The sequence below is a fragment of the Scophthalmus maximus genome, chromosome 12, assembly GCF_022379125.1.
Source record: "Scophthalmus maximus strain ysfricsl-2021 chromosome 12, ASM2237912v1, whole genome shotgun sequence".
Classification (NCBI taxonomy): domain Eukaryota; kingdom Metazoa; phylum Chordata; class Actinopteri; order Pleuronectiformes; family Scophthalmidae; genus Scophthalmus; species Scophthalmus maximus.
Genome location: NC_061526.1, coordinates 22,694,425 through 22,713,537, shown reverse-complemented (window position 1 = coordinate 22,713,537; position 19,113 = coordinate 22,694,425). Strand labels below are relative to the sequence as shown.

At 43.6% G+C, this 19,113-nt stretch overlaps 3 protein-coding genes and 1 long non-coding RNA gene across 5 annotated transcripts in view; 1 reads left to right on the top strand and 3 right to left on the bottom strand.

The window, feature by feature from the left end:
- The window catches only part of LOC124850829, a 47,330-nt gene extending 41,128 nt beyond the window's left edge, over positions 1–6,202 (bottom strand). The window contains exons 1-2 of the long non-coding RNA XR_007031778.1: positions 6,064–6,202; positions 651–720 (exon numbers count right to left, since the gene is read on the bottom strand). This is a non-coding gene — a long non-coding RNA (uncharacterized LOC124850829). The remainder of the gene's footprint in view (positions 1–650; positions 721–6,063) is intronic.
- Positions 1,690–5,570, bottom strand: atp5f1c (ATP synthase F1 subunit gamma). Of its 2 annotated transcripts, XM_035605158.2 has the most exons (9): positions 5,497–5,570; positions 4,930–4,964; positions 4,374–4,505; positions 4,073–4,280; positions 3,847–3,990; positions 3,283–3,347; positions 3,035–3,190; positions 2,313–2,409; positions 1,690–1,908 (listed from the first exon to the last, which is right to left on the bottom strand). In XM_035605158.2, exons 1-9 carry the CDS (start codon positions 5,535–5,537, stop codon positions 1,905–1,907), a joined length of 882 nt encoding a protein of 293 aa, XP_035461051.1. In that variant the 5' UTR covers positions 5,538–5,570; the 3' UTR covers positions 1,690–1,904. The 2 variants fall into 2 exon arrangements, with proteins under 2 accessions (XP_035461051.1, XP_035461058.1); XM_035605165.1 differs by lacking the exon at positions 1,690–1,908 and having other exon boundaries at positions 2,309–2,409.
- A 400-nt stretch (positions 6,203–6,602) lies between the features above and the next one.
- Positions 6,603–10,173, top strand: kin (Kin17 DNA and RNA binding protein). Its single transcript, XM_035620763.2, has 12 exons — positions 6,603–6,861; positions 6,958–7,052; positions 7,156–7,199; positions 7,690–7,812; positions 7,907–8,091; positions 8,211–8,259; positions 8,533–8,584; positions 8,669–8,792; positions 8,873–8,998; positions 9,139–9,238; positions 9,353–9,453; positions 9,640–10,173. Exons 1-12 carry the CDS (start codon positions 6,748–6,750, stop codon positions 9,697–9,699), a joined length of 1,173 nt encoding a protein of 390 aa, XP_035476656.2. The 5' UTR covers positions 6,603–6,747; the 3' UTR covers positions 9,700–10,173.
- On the bottom strand, positions 10,078–19,012 carry itih2 (inter-alpha-trypsin inhibitor heavy chain 2). Its single transcript, XM_035620725.2, has 21 exons — positions 18,366–19,012; positions 17,249–17,281; positions 17,084–17,122; positions 15,867–16,039; positions 15,691–15,795; positions 15,447–15,609; positions 15,242–15,349; positions 14,832–14,960; positions 14,625–14,741; positions 14,360–14,528; positions 14,145–14,270; positions 13,876–14,057; positions 13,466–13,651; positions 13,229–13,368; positions 12,925–13,097; positions 12,643–12,792; positions 12,437–12,550; positions 11,431–11,629; positions 11,159–11,331; positions 10,569–10,680; positions 10,078–10,483 (listed from the first exon to the last, which is right to left on the bottom strand). Exons 1-21 carry the CDS (start codon positions 18,462–18,464, stop codon positions 10,336–10,338), a joined length of 2,838 nt encoding a protein of 945 aa, XP_035476618.2. The 5' UTR covers positions 18,465–19,012; the 3' UTR covers positions 10,078–10,335.
- Between the last annotated feature and the right edge of the window lie 101 nt (positions 19,013–19,113).

Sequence of the window (19,113 nt, the reverse complement as noted above, 5' to 3'; positions counted from 1 at the left end):
AGCATTGGCTTTAAAAGAACCTGGCCTCAGCTACTATATGGAAGAAATTATGAAACACAATACTTGATTAAATTAACATGTAATTTGGCCTATGTTGTTTATCAAGCTGCTGTTTCCAAGATATATAAATGACAGGGTCTTGAGAAACTGGGACTTCCTGGTTCACGTTTCCTCTTTTCACCAGTTTCTTTTCCACAACATGAATATTGAAGAGAAAGAGACTCCGACTCTCGAAGCCCTGAATCATAGAGAATTCCCCGTCCCGCCTCCCCTCACCCACATGCATGGCGATGCCGGATCGCTGCGGCGTTTATCAGAGTCTGGCATCGCTGTAATTTCAGTGTTCAGATGCAATCGCTCCCCCACTCCCCCCAGGAGTAAACAATAACAAGCACAAACACAATAGACAAACAAGGCCTGCAGGACATGTATGCGCGCACACGCACACACACACACACACAGAGAAGCAGCACATTTTTGCACACAGAAATGATATTGAACGCAAAACTACAAACACTTTGAAGAGGCTGAACTCCGATCAGATATCGAATCTGAATGTAATCAATCAACTGATCAGAAACTAATCATCTATCACACGTGTTGTTGGGCTGTTTGATAAACTCTTTGGCTCCTTTGGGGTTTTTACTCACTTGCAGGTTGTTGTTGAAGGGGAAGCCACATTTCTTATCACACAGCACAGCCTGGTGGACACTTGCTGAACTGCAGAAAGAGAAGAAGAAATAAGGAATTTTAATATGGAAGGTTTAAATCACAGAAAATCAATCAATCAATAAATCAATCCCCGTCTGCAAGTTTCAAACTGCACTTTTTCATTAGCACATGATCAGCCTCCAATTTTCCCACGTGTGCCTCAGTGTGATAGACAATCTGTAGACTCCCATAAACAACAGGTCTGTTTTACTCCACTGCAGTATCTAATATGGAAAATATAGTTAGCTTTTGGCTACAAAATATGAATTCTGAGACTAAACCTTTAACAATTCGAGAAATATTCAAGTCACAATTATAATCATTTGTAAATAAAGTCGATTTCTCTTTGTCTTGTTGAATTGAATTAGGACTTAAAATCAATGTTCTGGCATTAATTTGAGATTTGAAAAAAGGTCAGACGTGAGTGGAAGATGAATCCAGTGTCTTTTACTTAAGTAAAAAAGCAACACCACAATTAAAAATTATTCAGTTACACGTAAAAGTCCTTCGTTCATAAGCAAAAGTAAGAATAATCCACAAATAACTCTTATGTAGAAGTTAACATTATGCAGATAGTAGTCTTAAATTTGTGTCATACAATTTAATTGTTGAAGCCATTTTTACTCACTTATGACTTATTTCACAGGCTCATTGTAGGTTGTTTTAAGAGACTATATAACTTTATATAACTGTAAATACTAAGTGTGTGGTTGCTTTGACTGAACGTAACCAACGGCTCAAAACAAATTGCATTTCATATTTTCAGCTCAATAAAAAAATCACAATGTAGAGCCTCAAAGATCACAAGATGAATCAAACACTAACTTTTGATGGTTTGGGTCATTGTTGTGCATCTGACGTTTTCTGCATCATCTGTATATTTTCCATACTGAAGAATTATTTAAGAAACTCACATTCCTCCACAGCCTCTGAACGGTTGTGTGTGAAGCGACACCTTTGGAGAGTAAAGCAACAACATTTATCTTTGTGTCATTCGTGAAGTTTTATTTGAGAGGAGAGAGAAAGATACAGGGACTTGAGGAGAGAGGGAGGGTTTCTGTGTAAGAGGTTTATTTTCTCCATATATTTTACAAATAGAAACACAAATGTTCATTAGACTCTCAACGACATCGACGACGCGTCCCAGGTAACTTTGAAGAGCTGTAGTCTACGGAAACAATGACCTCGTCCGTTTATCTGTAAAGAAAAGACAAATAAGAAAGGTGAGGACAGTGAAAGTAAAGAATGACAGTCCTGGAATCTAAAAGGGGAATGTAGTCTAGAAATAACAAAGAATTTGCGGGACAATCTTCTAAATGTAAACTATGTTCCACGAGGGATCCTAACATCAGCGTCTCTAACGTTACCTCCTCAGTTCCTGATTACGGCAGAGGGTGAAGAAGAGGGATTAGGTCAAAGAGGAAGAATTAGTCAGGAGATAAAGTGATGGCGTTCAGAAATGTAAAAAAAAAAAAAAAAGACATGCATGGTTGAGAGGGGATAAGAAAGAAGAGGTCTCAGAGGTGAGAATTTTTTTTCACAGTGACGGAGGAACATAATGAAGGAGGAGGATGAAGAGGAGGAGGAGGACGACGACTTACAGAGCGGCGGCTCCAGAGATGATCTCAATGAGCTCCTTGGTGATGACGGCCTGTCGGGTGCGGTTGAAGGTGAGGGTCAGCTTGTCAATCATCTCGGCTGCGAAGGGGAGGGAGGAGGGAAAACCCGTCAATCATCAAACGGGAAACATTTTATTACAGGGAGTGTATGAATGAAAAGCACACGTGGGAGCGCACGTTTCAAAACTAAATCATGGGATGTGACAGTTATGAGATTATAAAGTGACAGTAGACCAAAATTCTAATTTGCCTTATGTTGTTAACTTCCAATTATCAAAACTGATTTAACTCCTTAATGTGGGAGTTTGTTTTCCCACAATTTATCTAATTTTAATCTGAAAATATTTTGTTTTTTTAACTGAAGACATAATTTTGGCCTATGGGAAATCCCCACAGGCAAACGTATAAAACTGAAAAAAAATTATCTACATCTTGGAAGCTGAAGCAAGATAATTAAGTTTTTTTTTTTTAAAAGAACTTAAAATATTAAAATCGACGGCCAAAACTTGACAATTATATTTTTCCTGCAAGTCAACTAATCCTGAGCATTGAGTAAAAAGAGTTGTGTCACAGGACAAACAAAAAGTACAGTTTCAACACTTCTGCTCCAAACTGTTGTCACAGAAAAAAGTGATTCCAGATTCCTACAACATCCCCATCCTGAACGTGAAATGTATTTCCGACAGGAAGTGTCAGAGTCTTACAGGCGTTCTTGCTGGCGCTGTCCATGGCCGTCATCCTGGCGCTCTGCTCGCTGGTGGACGACTCCTTCAAGGCCAAGTAGATGATGTTGACCAGAGCAAACTCCTGGTAGTTCCTCAGCACGTCGGCGTCGATGTCGTCGTAGATGTTCATGTTCTCTGTCGGGGGACAGAAACATAACATTTATCATCTCTCTGACTGATATATAAACGAGGCTGCGTGTTAAGGTGATAACAACATTGTGATCTACCTGAGTTAGTGATTGTGTCGTTGGAGAACACAGGCTTACGTTCGGCCTTGTATGAGATGACAGACCTGCGGCAGAGGAGAGGGGAGGTTTCTTTGAGGACAAGAAGTTCTGATAAGTCCAACTCTCAGATAAACAGATCCAAATAAGGAAACTAAGGATGCATCCAAATAAAAATTGTTATTTTTAAAATAATTAAACCCTTTTTTTTGTTTTTCATTTATTTTGTCAATTTTTCCATCATTGTATAAACTTAATAGCCCCAATGTGCTTTTTACTTTTTTGTCTTGATTTGCAAGGGAAAAAAAACATTCCAAAAGTACAAATATTTATATAACAGAAAAAAAAGTTTTACATTCCAGCAGACATTATACCAGCAAAGCACAATATAACTTAAAATAATTAAAACGAAGTAAAATGAAATAAAATACTTTTATTTGGATTCCACGCTGGCAGCTTTTTAATCATGCATTAAAAAACATTGTTTGTTAAAAAAATATTCATTCTTTTCACACTCAGTGCTTCCCCTTCAAAGAAAAAAGGGTCAAATGCAGAGAATCTAAGTACCTGAATCTGTTGTAGATGACGGAGCCCTGGTCGTACTCGTATCCACAGTTGATCATCTCGCTGGCGATGATGGAGGCGTCACCGAAGGTCGGGGGCTTGCGACCGATCTCCTTGAAGTTCATGAGGATGTGCTGTCCGTGGGTTCTGATGAGGGACAGTGGGACGTCAACAACCGCGACACTTTACGCCAACAGTTCTAAATAGCGTTTCATCCAGGGGTTGGTACCTGTGCAGGATGCCCCTCAGCTTGTCGCCCACGTTGATCACCATCACCTCCTTGCCGGCCTTGGTCATGAGGGCGATATCGCTCTTGATGGCCTTGGCCACGCCGGAGTGGACGGCGCCGCAGAGGCCACGGTCGGAGGTCACGCCGATGAGCAGATGCTTGGCGGCCTTGTCCTCCGGCGCCTTGATGTCGGCCTTCTCGTACAGAGCTGGAGAGGGGAACGGAGGAATCTTAAGTTTAGCATCTTAAAAAATAAAACTGTCATGACAACTTTTTAAAAAGTCAACGCGGAGGTACGTACCCAGAGCGCCAGAGCCATACACTCGGGCCGGCTTCAGCTGCTTCTCAGCACGAGCGTACTTGGCGGCGGCCACCATCTTCATGGACTTGGTGATTTTCTGAATGTTCTTGATGGACTTCAGCCGAATGGTGACTGGAGGGGAACAGAGATTTATTTTTATTTACAGATAACATGATAGTATATATAATATTTTTTCTCTTTCTTTTTTCTCGTTTTTAAAATTGTGAAAAAAAACTATAACTGATGGTTCAACGCGAACATTTTTTCCCCTCTCTTAGAAATCAGTGAATTTATCATACAACCAAGTCATGAAATAAGGTGAAACATATTTGAAACAATAAATTCTTCAATCATTAAAAAAAAAAAACTATTACTGCTGGCTGATGCACTTGAAAACTTTTTTTCTGTATTTTCCTTTGAGCATGAGTTGGCAGCTTATGTTTACTATGCAAACACAAGGATCCATATGAAAACCTGCAAAACTTTACATTCATGGTTTAGTCTCATGTGTTGTCGTCTTCTGTCACAAAGTGTATTCGTGTGCATGAGTACTTACTGTCCTTCAAGGTAGCCATGTTCCTGACCTGCCCACTGTGAACACAAAGCAGTCATGTCAACTTCAGCTGCAAGCATCATCGACACGTATCATCATTATCATCATCATCATCATAATAATAATGCACTGACAGTAGCTTCTGGTAAACGCCACGTTATCACAGGCTGCTCTGCATCATTGAATATGAAGTCTACAGGTTAGCTAGCTAGCTTGAGTTAGCTCTGTTAGCAGGGGCTATGACAGCTAAGCTAGGCTAAGACTGCAGCTGCGCCTTATGTGAGAGTTTGTAAAGCATTAGATTGAAGAAGTGCACAGGTGTAATTGTTATCTCTCCTCCGTATACACTCGTATACACTGTCAGCTGAGTTAGCATTAGCCGCTAGCCGGTTGAACTTGTCCATTCATTTATTAAGCGGCGGGCCTGCGGCCTACGTTAGCGCGTCCTTGAGTTGACAAGACTAAAGCGTTACGCTCTCGTTCCAAACCACAACGTGTCAATGAAGCGACACACAGATGAGATACAGGTTGAACACTTGTGTGGAAGTGATGAAGAGTTAAAGACTTTACCATTGTGGGGCGAACACCAACGCGCTGCTCCTGGCGAACATGGTTCCTCCTGTATGAAGGTCAGACACGCAGGACTGCGCAGGCGCAAAATAAAGTCAAAATGGACGGAATGTTGCCTTCACGTGCCGGCGGAAATGTCGTTGGAAAAACGGATCAAACGCACATGAACGTAACAATAACGCTTCAAAAACAAAAAAGTATTTTAGTAAATTGTCACCCTTGTTTTATTAATAAGCCTGTTACCAATATAATAGGCATATTAAAAAATATAAGTATAGGTATAATATAAGTATAATATAATATAAGTTTTTTTTCCACTTCAGAAAAAAATTGTATTCAAAACATTTAGTTTTTCACAATACCTATCTATTTACAATTAATGTATCTGAATACTTTCGTGATGGAAATTCTCTTACCCTCTTGGACACTTATAACTACTCTATGAAATTATTCCGTCCGTGTGCAATTAAGTGCCGAAGTCAAGCTAGTTCCTGTTTTGATTTTTATGTTTTGTAAAGACAATTACAAGCTGAACTTTGAAAAATAAACCCCGTTGGTGACACTTACCCGTTTCGAAGATTTGTCAAGACTCTTCGGTGACTCTTCTGTTCATCTGCATCAAAACCTTTTCTCCTGCTTCACTAATTAAGGAAAACTTTTAATTTGTTTGTTTCCAAAGCTGCGACTCGTCGGTTGAAAATAAAAAATGGCGACCGGACGTGACGTATCTCATAAATAAAGTTTTATTTACCTTTTTTAAATTATATTATATATATTGACTTCCCTTGTTGGCATTTTGGGAATACAGGAGAAGAGCATACTTGGAATATTATTTTTTCCAGAAATGAATGACACATTTTTGTCATTTTGGCATGTGTATTTATCTTTTTTTTTAAATGGTGCATTCAATTCTGCAAATTTTATTTAACATAGTGCAATAAAAAAATCTCCTTACATTATAAAATAATTTAATAAAAACATTTTAGTATCGCAATAAATCACAAAGCTGTTTGTTCATGTGTACTTTATTCATATTTCCGTGGTTCGGTAAAATACGAAGCTTACGAGGGGCCATTGAACGCAGCACGTGTTATCGCGAGACTTTGAGATTACAGCAACCGGAAACGTGTTGTTGTCGGCGGCACAACGGTTCGTCGTGCTTTTAGCAGAGATTCGAGCCCGAATTGTTCCAGTTTAGAAGAACTTTTCAACGGGTTTTCGGTCGTTGTATGTGTGTTGTCGCTCGTCGGGATGGGGAAAGCAGATTTCCTGTCCCCGAAGGCGATAGCCAACCGGATAAAATCCAAAGGTCTCCAGAAGTTGAGGTGGTACTGTCAGATGTGTCAGAAACAATGCAGAGACGAGGTGAGATGCTAGTTTGTAGAACGTGTTGTTGTTGTTGTTGTTGTTTATGATTATCGTTTCAAACTTGAGTTTTTATGTTCGTGTGTTCGCTCACAGAACGGCTTTAAATGTCACTGCATGTCCGAGTCGCACCAGCGGCAGCTGCTGCTGGCCTCAGAGGATCCAAACAAGTTCATGGATTACTTCTCAGAGTGAGTCATCTCGCCGTTTGAACATCAGCGGCACTTTTAATGAAAATGAAAACAACATATTCATCCATATTTGTTTTCTCCCCCCACCACCATCTGTTTACAGTGAGTTCAAGAGCGACTTCCTGGAGCTGCTCCGGAGACGATTTGGTGAGTCCACAGAGACACAGCTCATCCAGATGTTCACACAGCTCATGCAGATGTTCACACAGTCCACCCAGATGTCCACAGTCACACAGATGTTCCCACAGTTCATCCATCACACAGTTCATCCATCACACAGTTCATGCAGATGTTCACACAGTTCATGCAGATGTTCACATAGTTCATCCAGATGTTCACACAGCTCATCCAGATGTTCACAGAGTCCACCCAGATGTCCACAGTCACACAGATGTTCCCACAGTTCATCCATCACACAGTTCATGCAGATGTTCACACAGTTCATGCAGATGTTCACACAGTTCATCCAGACGTTCACAACACAGTTCATCCAGATGTTCACACAGTCCACCCAGATGTCCACAGCCACACAGATGTTCACACAGTTCATCCAGATGTTTGTGCCATGAAGAAGTGACAAAGCAGCAGCAGCAGAGAGTCAGACACTGAGCGGTTTCTCCTCCTTCTCCACCCGCAGGGACCAAGCGAGTGCACAACAACATCGTGTACAATGAGTACATCAGTCACCGGGAGCACGTGCACATGAACTCCACACAGTGGGAGACGCTCACCGACTTCACTAAGTGGCTGGGCAGAGAAGGTAAACTGGTGACATCCCTCTCTTAACAACCAGGACACAAACTACAGTTGATTGATATGATGATGTATATTTTATAGTCCGTTTCTTCCCCCAGGCCTGTGTAAAGTTGACGAGACCCCCAAAGGCTGGTACGTGCAGTACGTCGACCGCGACCCGGAGACCATCCGCCGGCAGGAGGAGCAGGCGAGGAAGAAGAAGCAGGAGCTGGACGACGAAGAGCGGAGCGCCAAGTTCATCGAGGAGCAGGTCCGCAGGGGCCGCGACTGCAAGGACACGGAGGTGAGGGAAACCAGCAGTGGGGGGGTCGAGACCTCATACACGATTCATTCACATTAAACCAAGACTTGATCTTTTTAAAATTTTAAATATTCTTCTTTTTGCTGTGTTTGATTCTGTAGGAAACTCCGGTTTTTACGGAGCTGAAACGTGAGAGTGAAGAAGAGAAAGGTTTGGATTTATTTCATTTAATCCCTTGAAACGTGATGTTTATGAACTGTTAAGATATCATTTTTGGTTAAAGATTAAGTTTCGTCCTTATTTTGTTCAGGTAGCCAAATACAGAGCTAGATTATCAGGATTCTGGAAAGAAATACTTTTATGAAATCGACCTCAGATGTTTCTAAACTTTAAAAGTCAAATGTGAATGATGTTGTTATCAAAATTCAATTTAAAATATTATATTTCTTTCCACTCACCCCTCACTCGTGTTTTCTTCTTCAGTTGCGTTCAACCTGGGAGCCTCTTCCTCTGTAGCTGGTCCTTCCAAATCAAGGTACAGAAGTGAATTATGAATATCAATATGTTAATTATTCTGCACAAGTGAATATAAGTGAAATATTTTGTTGCGTCCCTGCAGCACTGCCTTCAGCGCCAGTGCTCTGAAAACGGCAGCGTCGTCATCGACCAAGAGGAAAGACGCCACCTCAGACTCCAGAGAGGAAAGGAAGAAGAAGAAATCCGCTCTGGAAGAGATCATGGAGGTAAAGAAGACTTTTTTTGTTTTGTCTACTGTGACTGTTGGTTATTGATGGTTCTGATTAGAGATTTTTTTAAATTCCAGATGGAAGAGAAGAAGAAGAAGAAGCCGTCGGTCCGAACGGATAACTGGCTGCAGACCAACATCGTGGTCAAGGTCGTCACCAAGAGACTGGGAGAGAAGTACCACAAGAAGAAGGCTGTCATCATGGTAACGATGCAAGGTTTTTTTATGGGACACCATGCACTGACCACTTGTTGATTTGTGTAACGACCCAGAAATCGAATCAATATATTGAGCTCTTGTAATAAATTACTTCTCACTATACTACTCCTTTTTTTTCGCTGCAGGAAGTGCGAGACAAATATGCCGCGGTGGTGAAGTTGGTCGACTCCGGCGACAAACTGAAACTGGACCAGAATCACGTGGAGACGGTGATACCTGCACCAGGTGACCCATGTTTATTTATTTTTTAACGTTTCAACAGATTACCTCAAATATAGTGTTGATAAAACTCATCAACGTGTCGTTGTTGTTGTCGTCCCGTCTTCGAACCGTCTGCAGGTAAACGGGTTCTGATCCTGAACGGTGCGTTCAGGGACACCGAGGCTGTGCTCGAGGGGATCGACGAAAAGAAGTTCTGCGCCACGCTCCTTCTCGACTCGGTGAGTATTTCCACAGAATATCATCCACTGTACTGTACATCTGTTGTTTCATAGTTTTCACTCTGTTGCATTTTAATTTTAATTTTGTTTCATAGTTTTCACTCTGTAGCATTTTAATTTTTATTTTGTCGTGTCCAGTTTCTGTGTTCGGCCGTCACTAAAGCTCTGTGCCTCCTCTTTCCTCAGGGTTCTCAGAAAGGGAAACAAGTGGAGGTCGCATACGAGGATTTCTCCAAACTGGCCTGAACCCGGCGGAGGCGGCAGCAGCCGGTGGGCCGAGGGACTCTACTGTGTCAGAGTTACTTCCCCCATGACTCCCCCCCCCCTGTACATAGACGCATCCAACTTTTAAGGCCTGTCACGATAACTTTTTTTTGTTGGACAATATATTTTTCAAGAAATAATCGCGATATTATCGTCATTTTTAAGATCACGTTTTGCTACTGAATCATGTGATTGTGAGACACCGCTCGTCTTCTCACACACGATTGGTTCGCTGCTCAGAGAAATATTGAGGATATATAATTGAGTTTGTGTTCACGTTTTGTGCCGATTATCGTGACAGGCCTAAACCCACATTGCATTTCCAGTGAGATGTCACAGAAAAAAATCAAAAGCAATGAGTTTAATTTGTTTTGTTTTTTTATTCTGGATTAATATTCAAGTTGTTCTTAACATCACAGATGTAAATTTTGTCCAAATAAATTCAACGTAAAGTGACGTCTGGTCTGATGATTCTTAATCTGTGAAGAAAGGTCTGTAGTTTAAATTAATCTTGAGGCAAAAAGACAAAAAAAAATTAAAAGTAGTCACAAATGTGAAAGCAGTGGGGAATATTTTTTTGTTTTTGCACAGGGTTCTTGAACGCATCTCGCTGTCTGCTCAGAGCGTCTGAAGGAAGCTGTTGAGGTCTGGGACGATGTAGTCGGTGTAGTGGCCGTCGATGAAGCCCTTCCCGCTGTTGTGAACGAACCAGCAGTAAACGTTGGAGCCGCGCTTCTTGTCGCGCCGGTAGTCCTTCTGCCAGCCCCTACACACACACACACACACACACACATCAGAGTTCATGTAATAAGATCGGTGTGTGTGTTCAGAAGTCTGGCGAGTCACTGTACCTGGTGACGAGCAGCCTGTTGCCCTTCACCTCCATGGTCGCCTCCTTCTTCAGGGGGTCGACGCCTTCGCGGACGTCGTACACGCTCACGTCAGGCTCTCGGGAAAACTGCCCTGTGACGTCGCACGAGGTAAAAACATCCCGTCATTAGGGTTAGGGTTATCAACTCTCTTCAATCATAATTTCCTTGTCTTAATTTTAAAGAATAACTTTATTTTTGCTCATAAAATATTCCCAAAAGTTTGCAGGACTCTGAATAGTAAATTCACTGTAACCTGCAAATAACTCTTTCGTGAAGTTTAATTATAGGGTCTGTATTTGTTCAATATGCATAATTTAAATATTATGAAAACGTTAGACTTCTAGTTTTACTATTCAATTCCTACTGGAATATTTTTTTATTATTATACAATTAGTTCTGAACTTGTGTTTTGTTTGCAGTTCTGTTATTTGACATTTGCTCATATCAGGCTTCAGCATCATTCTCCAAATGCCTCTGCATGACTCAGTCCGTATTTTCCCCACTGTTTAAAACTTCGTGCTCTGACTTGCTGATCTTGTACAGTCACATCACATTTTAGAGAATCGTACCTATGAGGCCGTGCACCAGAGGCGAGTACCGGTTGTCGTTGGGAATGTAGAGGCCGAGGAAGTCGACGTTGGCGGGATTCTTCTTCCACACGCGGTGCAGCAGCACCATCACCCGCACGCTGTCGTTCAGCGTGACGGTGACGTGAGCGTCCTTCACGATGGAAATCCTCACCCTGAGGAAGGCAAGAGACACAGGCAACGCCAGGTGATAATGAAAATGAAATGATGACACAGCGAGGTCAGACCCAAGGCGCGACGGTCGTCGTCGTTACCCGTCCTGTGAGATCTCGGCCGTGGCCCCCCAGGTGAAGTTGTGGTTGCTCCTGCCGTCGGCCACGGCGATGCCGTCGGTGCCCACCGTCACGCTGACGCCGTCGGGCTGGTGGTAGACGGAGATGGTGCCGAAGTAGGTTCTGACGTGGCCTTTGTGCACCTGCTTGGAGCGGATTAACTGACCGTTCACCACCACGCCTGCAACGGGACGAGGGCGGGAGGAGCCGGGAAAAACAAAACACACCTTATAGAGCGTTTATGGGTAACAAGTGAAAAGAGAAAGTATATGTACAAACTGTGAAGTTGCAGCGAGAGTGACACATTATTTATACATCTGTCGTGACGAGCAGGGTCGGGTCAGATTACAGATTGCGTGGCATTACAAAAATGATGTAAATCTAATCTGAATACTTTTTTTGAACACTTCAAAATCAAACATTGATAATATTTGCACCTTATACCCGGAAAAAATGGACGCAACCGCAAAATTTTTGAGTTCCACGAATAAATCTATAAAACTTGTTTTAAATATAAAAAAACATTTTTAAAGCCAAATAAAATGCATTTAGCACATATTCAACATCTACAAAACAAACAAAATCATTATCATTATCTATAAATCTTAGAAGAATAAAATAAAACATAATGTACACAGTAATATATTGTTGAGTAATGTTATATATATATATAATTTTAATTGTGATTTTTAAATTGACATATTTTAAGGACGTCTAAATGTATTGAGACCATGACAATGTCACTATAACCTAATTAAACATTTTTTTCAAATGTAATCTGGTCTAAAATGTACTTATTTTTTTGTAATGTGATTACGTAATCCAGATTACATGTAATCAGTTACTACCCAACCCCGACGACAAGTCATAGTAACCATGCAGGTTTCCCTCCAAATTCCAGCATCACAGGACCTGTGTTGACAAACATTTGTTTTTTTTAAATAAATCTGATTCTCGTGAACTTTTATCGGAGCCCCCGTCTCCGTACCTGCTCCGGTGTCCGACACCAGGTTGAGGATGTGACCGGGTTTGGAGTCGATGTTGAAGCAGACGTCCGTGTTGCTGCCGGGCAGGTGGACGATGAAGTGAGGGTCGTTGTCCACTGGGGGCGAGAAAAACACGGAGCTCGTCACGGAGATTTTTTCGGCAGGAGTGTGTGATAATCTGTGTGTGTGTTCGTTGTGTGTGTGTTACCTAAGTTGACCGTAGGAGGCAGGGTCCACTCCTCTGGGCCCTTCTCCACCTGACTCGGGGGGGCCGGGGTGGTCATCTGGACCCAGGGCGGTGGCTGGTAGACGACCGGCACCGGAGTGTGACCATTGGGCGGTGAGCCGCCTCCAATTCCTGCGCACGCGTGTGGGATAGATAGAACAACAGAGCACATTGTGATTTGTCTGTTAAGCTTTGTTGCCCTCTTTTGGTTTTGTGAAACTTTTCTGCGTGTGACATTATCACACCGGCGTTTTGGTCGGGCACCTGAGCAGCAGCCGTGCTTGGGGTCCCTCGGGGAGTCGGCCAGCAGCCTCTCCTTGGCGTCCTCGCTCTCCACCAGCAGCGCGGTGAGCGGCGTGACGAACTGATGCTCCACGGCCAGCGACATGATCTGCTGCGTGATCTTCCTCTTCTTGGCGGCGGTCGGGGCCAGGGACCTGCAGGGGAGCCACACAGTCCAACCGCTGAATACTGACAACGCCACAAATTCATCGGCTTCTCATCGACCCCGCCGTGTCTCCACGTGCTTCTTGTACTTAGATATGTAATAACTCGTCACTCATGTCACCTGTCAGCGATCAGCTGCTTGACGGTGATGTAGGCCCACAGCTGCCGGGCGAAGCCCGTGAACGAGTGCTGCTGCTTGGCCAACTCCATGTCCAGCTCTGCGATGTCGGCCTCCGTCTCCAGGGTGATGTCCAGACGGGCCTGCGGGATGAGACGGGATGAGACGGGATGAGACGGGATGAGACGACGCCGGTCGCACCAGGTCTAGGTGTGTTGGTAGTGTGTGATATATACTCACAGCGGACGCAGTGGTGAAGCTGGTCAGCGTGCCGCTTTCGGACGGCAGCACCTTCCCGGCCACCACCAGCTCCGAGCCGCTGAAGTACTTGTCGAACTGGTTGCGGGTGACGTCGGACACCGAGTCCTCGGGGAACTGGATGCTGATGGTCCTCAGCAGCGGGGACGACACCTGGCTGTAGAACATCTGCAGGGGGAAGAGGAGGGAAGAGGAGGCGATGCCAAGTAAATCCAGATCTGTGGTAAAGTTCCTACTGTACATCGGACAAAAAAGAAACTCCAAAAAATCCATGGAAATTCAAACCTGAATACTTAAAATTCACTCTTTTTTTAATATATTTTTTATATTCCGAATTGATATAAAAACTGAAGAGGAAAAGGCTGCCGCTGTCCCCCGTGGCGCCGTCGTACCCGCAGCTGCTCGGCGGCGTCGTGGTTGGCGTAGATCCTCTGCGCCATGCCCCTGTTCTCCATGGCGATGCGCTCCAGGAAGTCGTAGTCCACGTCGAAGCCGATGCCCAGCGAGAAGAGGGAGAACTCCTGCCTCATCACCCGCTTCACGTTCTTCTGGATGGCGCTGAGCTTGATCTCCCCTGCAGAAAAGACCACTCGGTAAAAACCTTTTTTTTACGGACGGATGAGTCGCACGATCTTTTTAAAAAGCGCCCGGCCAGTCTTACCCACGGTGGGGTCTCCGTCGGACACCAGGATGATCATGGAGACGGAGCGAGGGTCGATCACCCTCTGATTGGACGCCCTCACCAATATCTGGACCGCTCTCATCAGCGCCTCGTTGATGTTGGTGCCTGCATGGGGGTCAAAGGGTTCAGAGAAATATCGGCGCCAAACCAAAAAAAACTTCTGCTTTTGCGTTCTCCCGTGATGCCTCGCTCACCGCCGTTGGGTTTGATGTTCTTGATGTACGCCTTGGCGTCGGCGACCTGGATGGACGAGCCGTGGACCAGCTCCTCGCTCCAGCAGCGCACGTTGTGGTTGAAGTCGACGATGCTGAAGTGGTCGTCCATCGTCAGGTCGTCCAAGATCGCCTGCATGGCCTCCACCGTCTGGGGGAGGAGGAGTTTGGAATTGAATGCATTCTGTAGAGTGACCACATGGTGGCAGTGTTTTGTTTTTTTCCTGGTCGGAAGGGTCAAACCCACTTGCTTCATCTTGACCCCCCACATGGAGCCGCTGACGTCGATGACGAACACAATGTTTTTGGGAAGCGGCGAGAGGTTGGACGGAGCGAAGAATTGGACAAAATGGCCGTCGGACACCTGCGGGAGGCGAGTGGACGCTTGGGTGACGGCGACAGCAGAAATAATGAGGCTTCATACGCAGTCATGGGTGTTCTAAGTACGTGATACCTGCAGTTCCCCTGCGTTGCTGTCCCGGGTCACGTCGTACTTGACGGTGAACACGCCGTCGATGGCGCTGCCGCTGCAGTTGTCGCACCTCCTCTGCTGCTGCAGGTTGGGCTTGAAGACGATATGAGCCTGCGGGGGACGAAGATGAAGATGGAAATTAATATATTTGCTAATTTCTATAATATCTCAAAAAAAGCTACCGAACAGATTTCACTGATATTTGACAGAAGTCATTTTGTATTCCACCTTTAGGGGGCAATGCAAAAGTATACTTTTTATTTTGTGTGTGGAGATTTCATTCTTGACTTTTGCAGCATTTGAGATCCAGATTTCTCAAGATTCAAATTTTCAGGATAAACAACTTTACCGAACGGAGCAGCTTCGCCGCAGGAACTGGATCCCCGTGTTACCTTGTCTTTGGTCGACGTGACTTTGAAGAGCCCTGTGAACTGCTCCCCCAGGGCGTTTGGTGTCAGCACCGAGGAAATTCCCTTTGGCTCATAGATGTACACATCCACCTTGAAAAAGAAGGAACATGGGTCAGGGACGACTGCAGGGACAAACAGGGGACGTGAAGAAACAAAGACATATACGTCGCCGTCGGCATATTCTGACCTGGAACTGCGGCACCAGCCTCCCGGGCTGCAGGTACAGCGTGTGCTCGTAGAAACCCAGCCTCCTGTACATCATCTCCTGGTAGTGCAGCTCGAACTCGATGTGGCTGCCGGGGGGGACGTGGACCTCTGTCTTGAAGGTCTCCATGTCCTGGGAGTTAGCCCTGGAAAGCAAAGAAATACGTGAAGCCTTTGAGATCCACGGAGGGTTTGGTGTAAATCCCGGAGGAGGCGTGGTCCGGCACCTGACGATGCCCGCCGCCTTGCCCCTGGCTCTGGCCTGAGCGTACAGGTTCCTGGCGACCGTCTTCTCCTTCACCGAGCCAATGAACGTTATCCCGTTCACGTTCCTGCAGCAGAGGGAAAACTTAGAGTTGTACAATTTCTGTTGCACCGTGCTTGTTGTCGGACCTGGGCTCACATGGTGAAGTTGGTGATGAAGGCCCGCTTGGGGATCTGGACGTTGAAGCCGATGCTCTGGGCCGCGGAGGCCGAGTTGACCACCGAGCTCCGGACGGTGGTGTGGGCGAAGCGCGACGTGATGCGGCTCTCCACCCGGTAGCTCTTGACGGTGATGTCATCTCCACGGATGGCCTGGGGGCGGAAGGAACGAGGACGGAGGGGACGTTCATGAGTTCTCCTTCACATCTCTAACCTGGACCTCTCTTACGTCTTGGTGTATTCCTCTTGCCTTTTATGACTTGGGACTTGTCTTATAGTCTTGGACAACAATGGGTTACTTTTTTCACCTATCTTAACATTTCCAAGAAAAGTCTTGAGTGGTGCCCAACGATTTCCTGTCGGGTACCACAAACAACCGATCTTTTGAAACGGCAGAAATATTCAGTATCTATCCTCTGTGCCGCCCCCTGGTGGCGGACTGCAGTATAGATCATAAACCACCACCTCTTCCATGGTCCCAGACTACAAAAGTCAAAGTAAACGATAAATATTTTTTTCCCCAAAGAGGATTTATGTCATTTTAGCTCGTTGGTATCACGCTGACGTGTGTTCAAGTCTTCATGTTTCTTATCGGTTTGGTTTTAATAAGTTATTTGATGCTAAAAATTGATTGATAGATTGATAGTTAGCCAACTAATTAGCACTTTATATATATATATAGTTTGTTACATTGTCCAATACAAAAGCCAAAGTTCAGAAATAACACAGTTTTACAGGTTATTTTTAAAAAAATGCTTGATCTTTTTTTGTGTTATTTTTTTTTCGTTGATAGGAATTAACACAAATTTTCATATATTCTCAGTCACAGTTCATTCTAGTCTCGGCCTTGAGTCGGTCTTGACCCTCTTGGAACTGGTCTTTGTGATTTGACCTAATATATTTAAAGCCTCTCTCTTTGCGGGGAGTCAAAGTTAAAGTATTAGCACTTGGTCACAGTTTGAAATGGTAAATTAAATTCAGAAAAGGAAATTAGGCAAAATAACGCAGTCGACTTCACGCGACTTGTGCCACTGATTTGACTCCTTACAGGTGAAGAGAGAAAGACATAAAAAGGGTGAATCGGAGCAGGATGAGTGGGCGAACAAAGTCAATAACCCTTCAGCCACGTGCATCTCTCCAAACAGCAGCACATTGATTCCTAGATAAGGTTCAACTCTGTCACAGTCAGAGTCCTACTTCAAAGTCTTCCTGCTCCTCGCTGGTCAATATCGCTCTCTGAAACACACACACAGAAGTCATCAGCATCCCACTGTCCCAGTCTGCTCCCTGGGGAGATTATGAATCACTAATTATTTGCGTTATTAAAATTGGAGAAGACGCCGGATCTGCAGAGGAGCTCACCTTGTGTCTCTCCCGGTGATCCTGGAGATGTGACTGGTGGAAGGAAGAAAGAATTCTGAATTAATTCTGGAGCTGCAGAAGAAGTTCAAAGAGGCAATTCAAGAAATGGTTTCTTGTCTTTCGAATGACGACTTCTGTGAAATAAAAAATAGTAGTCTAGACGTTTACATTTACACAAGCAGGTTTTTTTGTATGAATGATGATAATCTGATTTAATAATCAAACAAATTTGACCCAGATTTGTACGTTTATGCAACAGTTCAGGAGCTTTCATGTAATTTGCATTAGAGATTTTAAAACTGTGTCCCTTTTTTACAAAAGCTATTTTGAAATATATATTTCCAGGGCAACAATTGATTCCATTTCAAAAACCAACATATTTCTACAAGAGGTAAAGTTTTGTACCAGTTATGAACAGATTTGTTGAAATTCAGGGACTATTGTTGCCTGTTACATGTTGTGTACTTAACAAAGCACAAACTGCAGAGATCGAAACATATTGACTCGTGATGATGAAACGTCAGGCTCCAGGATGACAAAGGTGAATTTCAGAGAAAGGCTTTTAGATAGAATTTATCTTTTTTTAAGAAATAGTTGTGATGACACAATATTCAAACTGGAAAATTGAAGATGATTTTTTTTGGGCAAACAATACAGGGAGATGATACTGGCATTTACTGAGTGATTGAAAGCACTAAGGTTAAAAATAGAATAAATAAGCTTTTCAAATTAAAGGTGTATCATGAAAAATAAGTTGTCAGCCCTTTTTATTAAATGTTTTAAAAACTAATACACACTTAAGGAAGAAATATTGTGAGCCAATGATTTAAATCAGATTTAACAATCAAGCATATTTTGTATTTTTCCTGCTACACTTCATAGTTTTATGAAAAAAAAGTTAAACAATACAATCATTTTTTTTTTGCAATTCATGCAAGAGCAAACCAGAAGAGAAAATAAAACTTTCCTATTTGAAATTTACTTTTGTCTTAATTCATATTCACCCGTACAGAAATAATCTAATGAAAGTATTTACTGGCTTCTTGTTAGTGATTTTAAACAACCTTAATCTTTACACACATAATAATAATATTATTAAAGTTTTTCTCCAGCTCACCGTCTTCTCTTCCCACTCTCCATCGATCACGAACTCAAAGCAGCGGCCCTGGTGGAGCAGCAGGAGCCCCGGGAGCAGCAGCAGCAGCGGACGCCTCATGTTTCCAGGCCTGTGGGCTCAAACACACATACCCTCACACACACACTCACTCAGTTTACAAAAAGGCAACACACACACACTCACACACACTCACACACACACACACACACAGCTCTGGGTCAAGACGGTCGCTCCTTGTGCAGGGAGCCTTGTGGGAACACGGGGCGAGCTGGAAAAAGCTGAAGGTTTAACATCCAGTGAACTGGTCGACTCCCGGCCGCCCGGTCAATATTGGCTTGTGTTTGTGTGTGAAGAGCCGGAGGGACGAGCAGGACACTTTGAAACTTGGACCTGCTCTGTGGGCAGGGTAAATACAGGACACATCTGACTCTCCTCCACAGATTAACCAGGAGGTATCACGTCAGACAGATTGATCAGAGGTCTGATGCTCTGATATTAATTTAAAAAACAAAACACACACAATGTCATTACAGTACATTCATTCAGCAGACGCTTTTGTCCAAATTACAATAAGTGCATTCAACCATGAAGATGTTACTCAAAGCGCAAGAATTAATAACTACATAAACATTCATCAAATAGGCAAAAAAAAACTGCTTCAAGTGCTATTTGTAATTAAGTGCAATTGTTTTTTGTTTTTTTTAATCATGCTGCAAAGTTGGAAGCAAATATTGTGATGGGTCTCTGA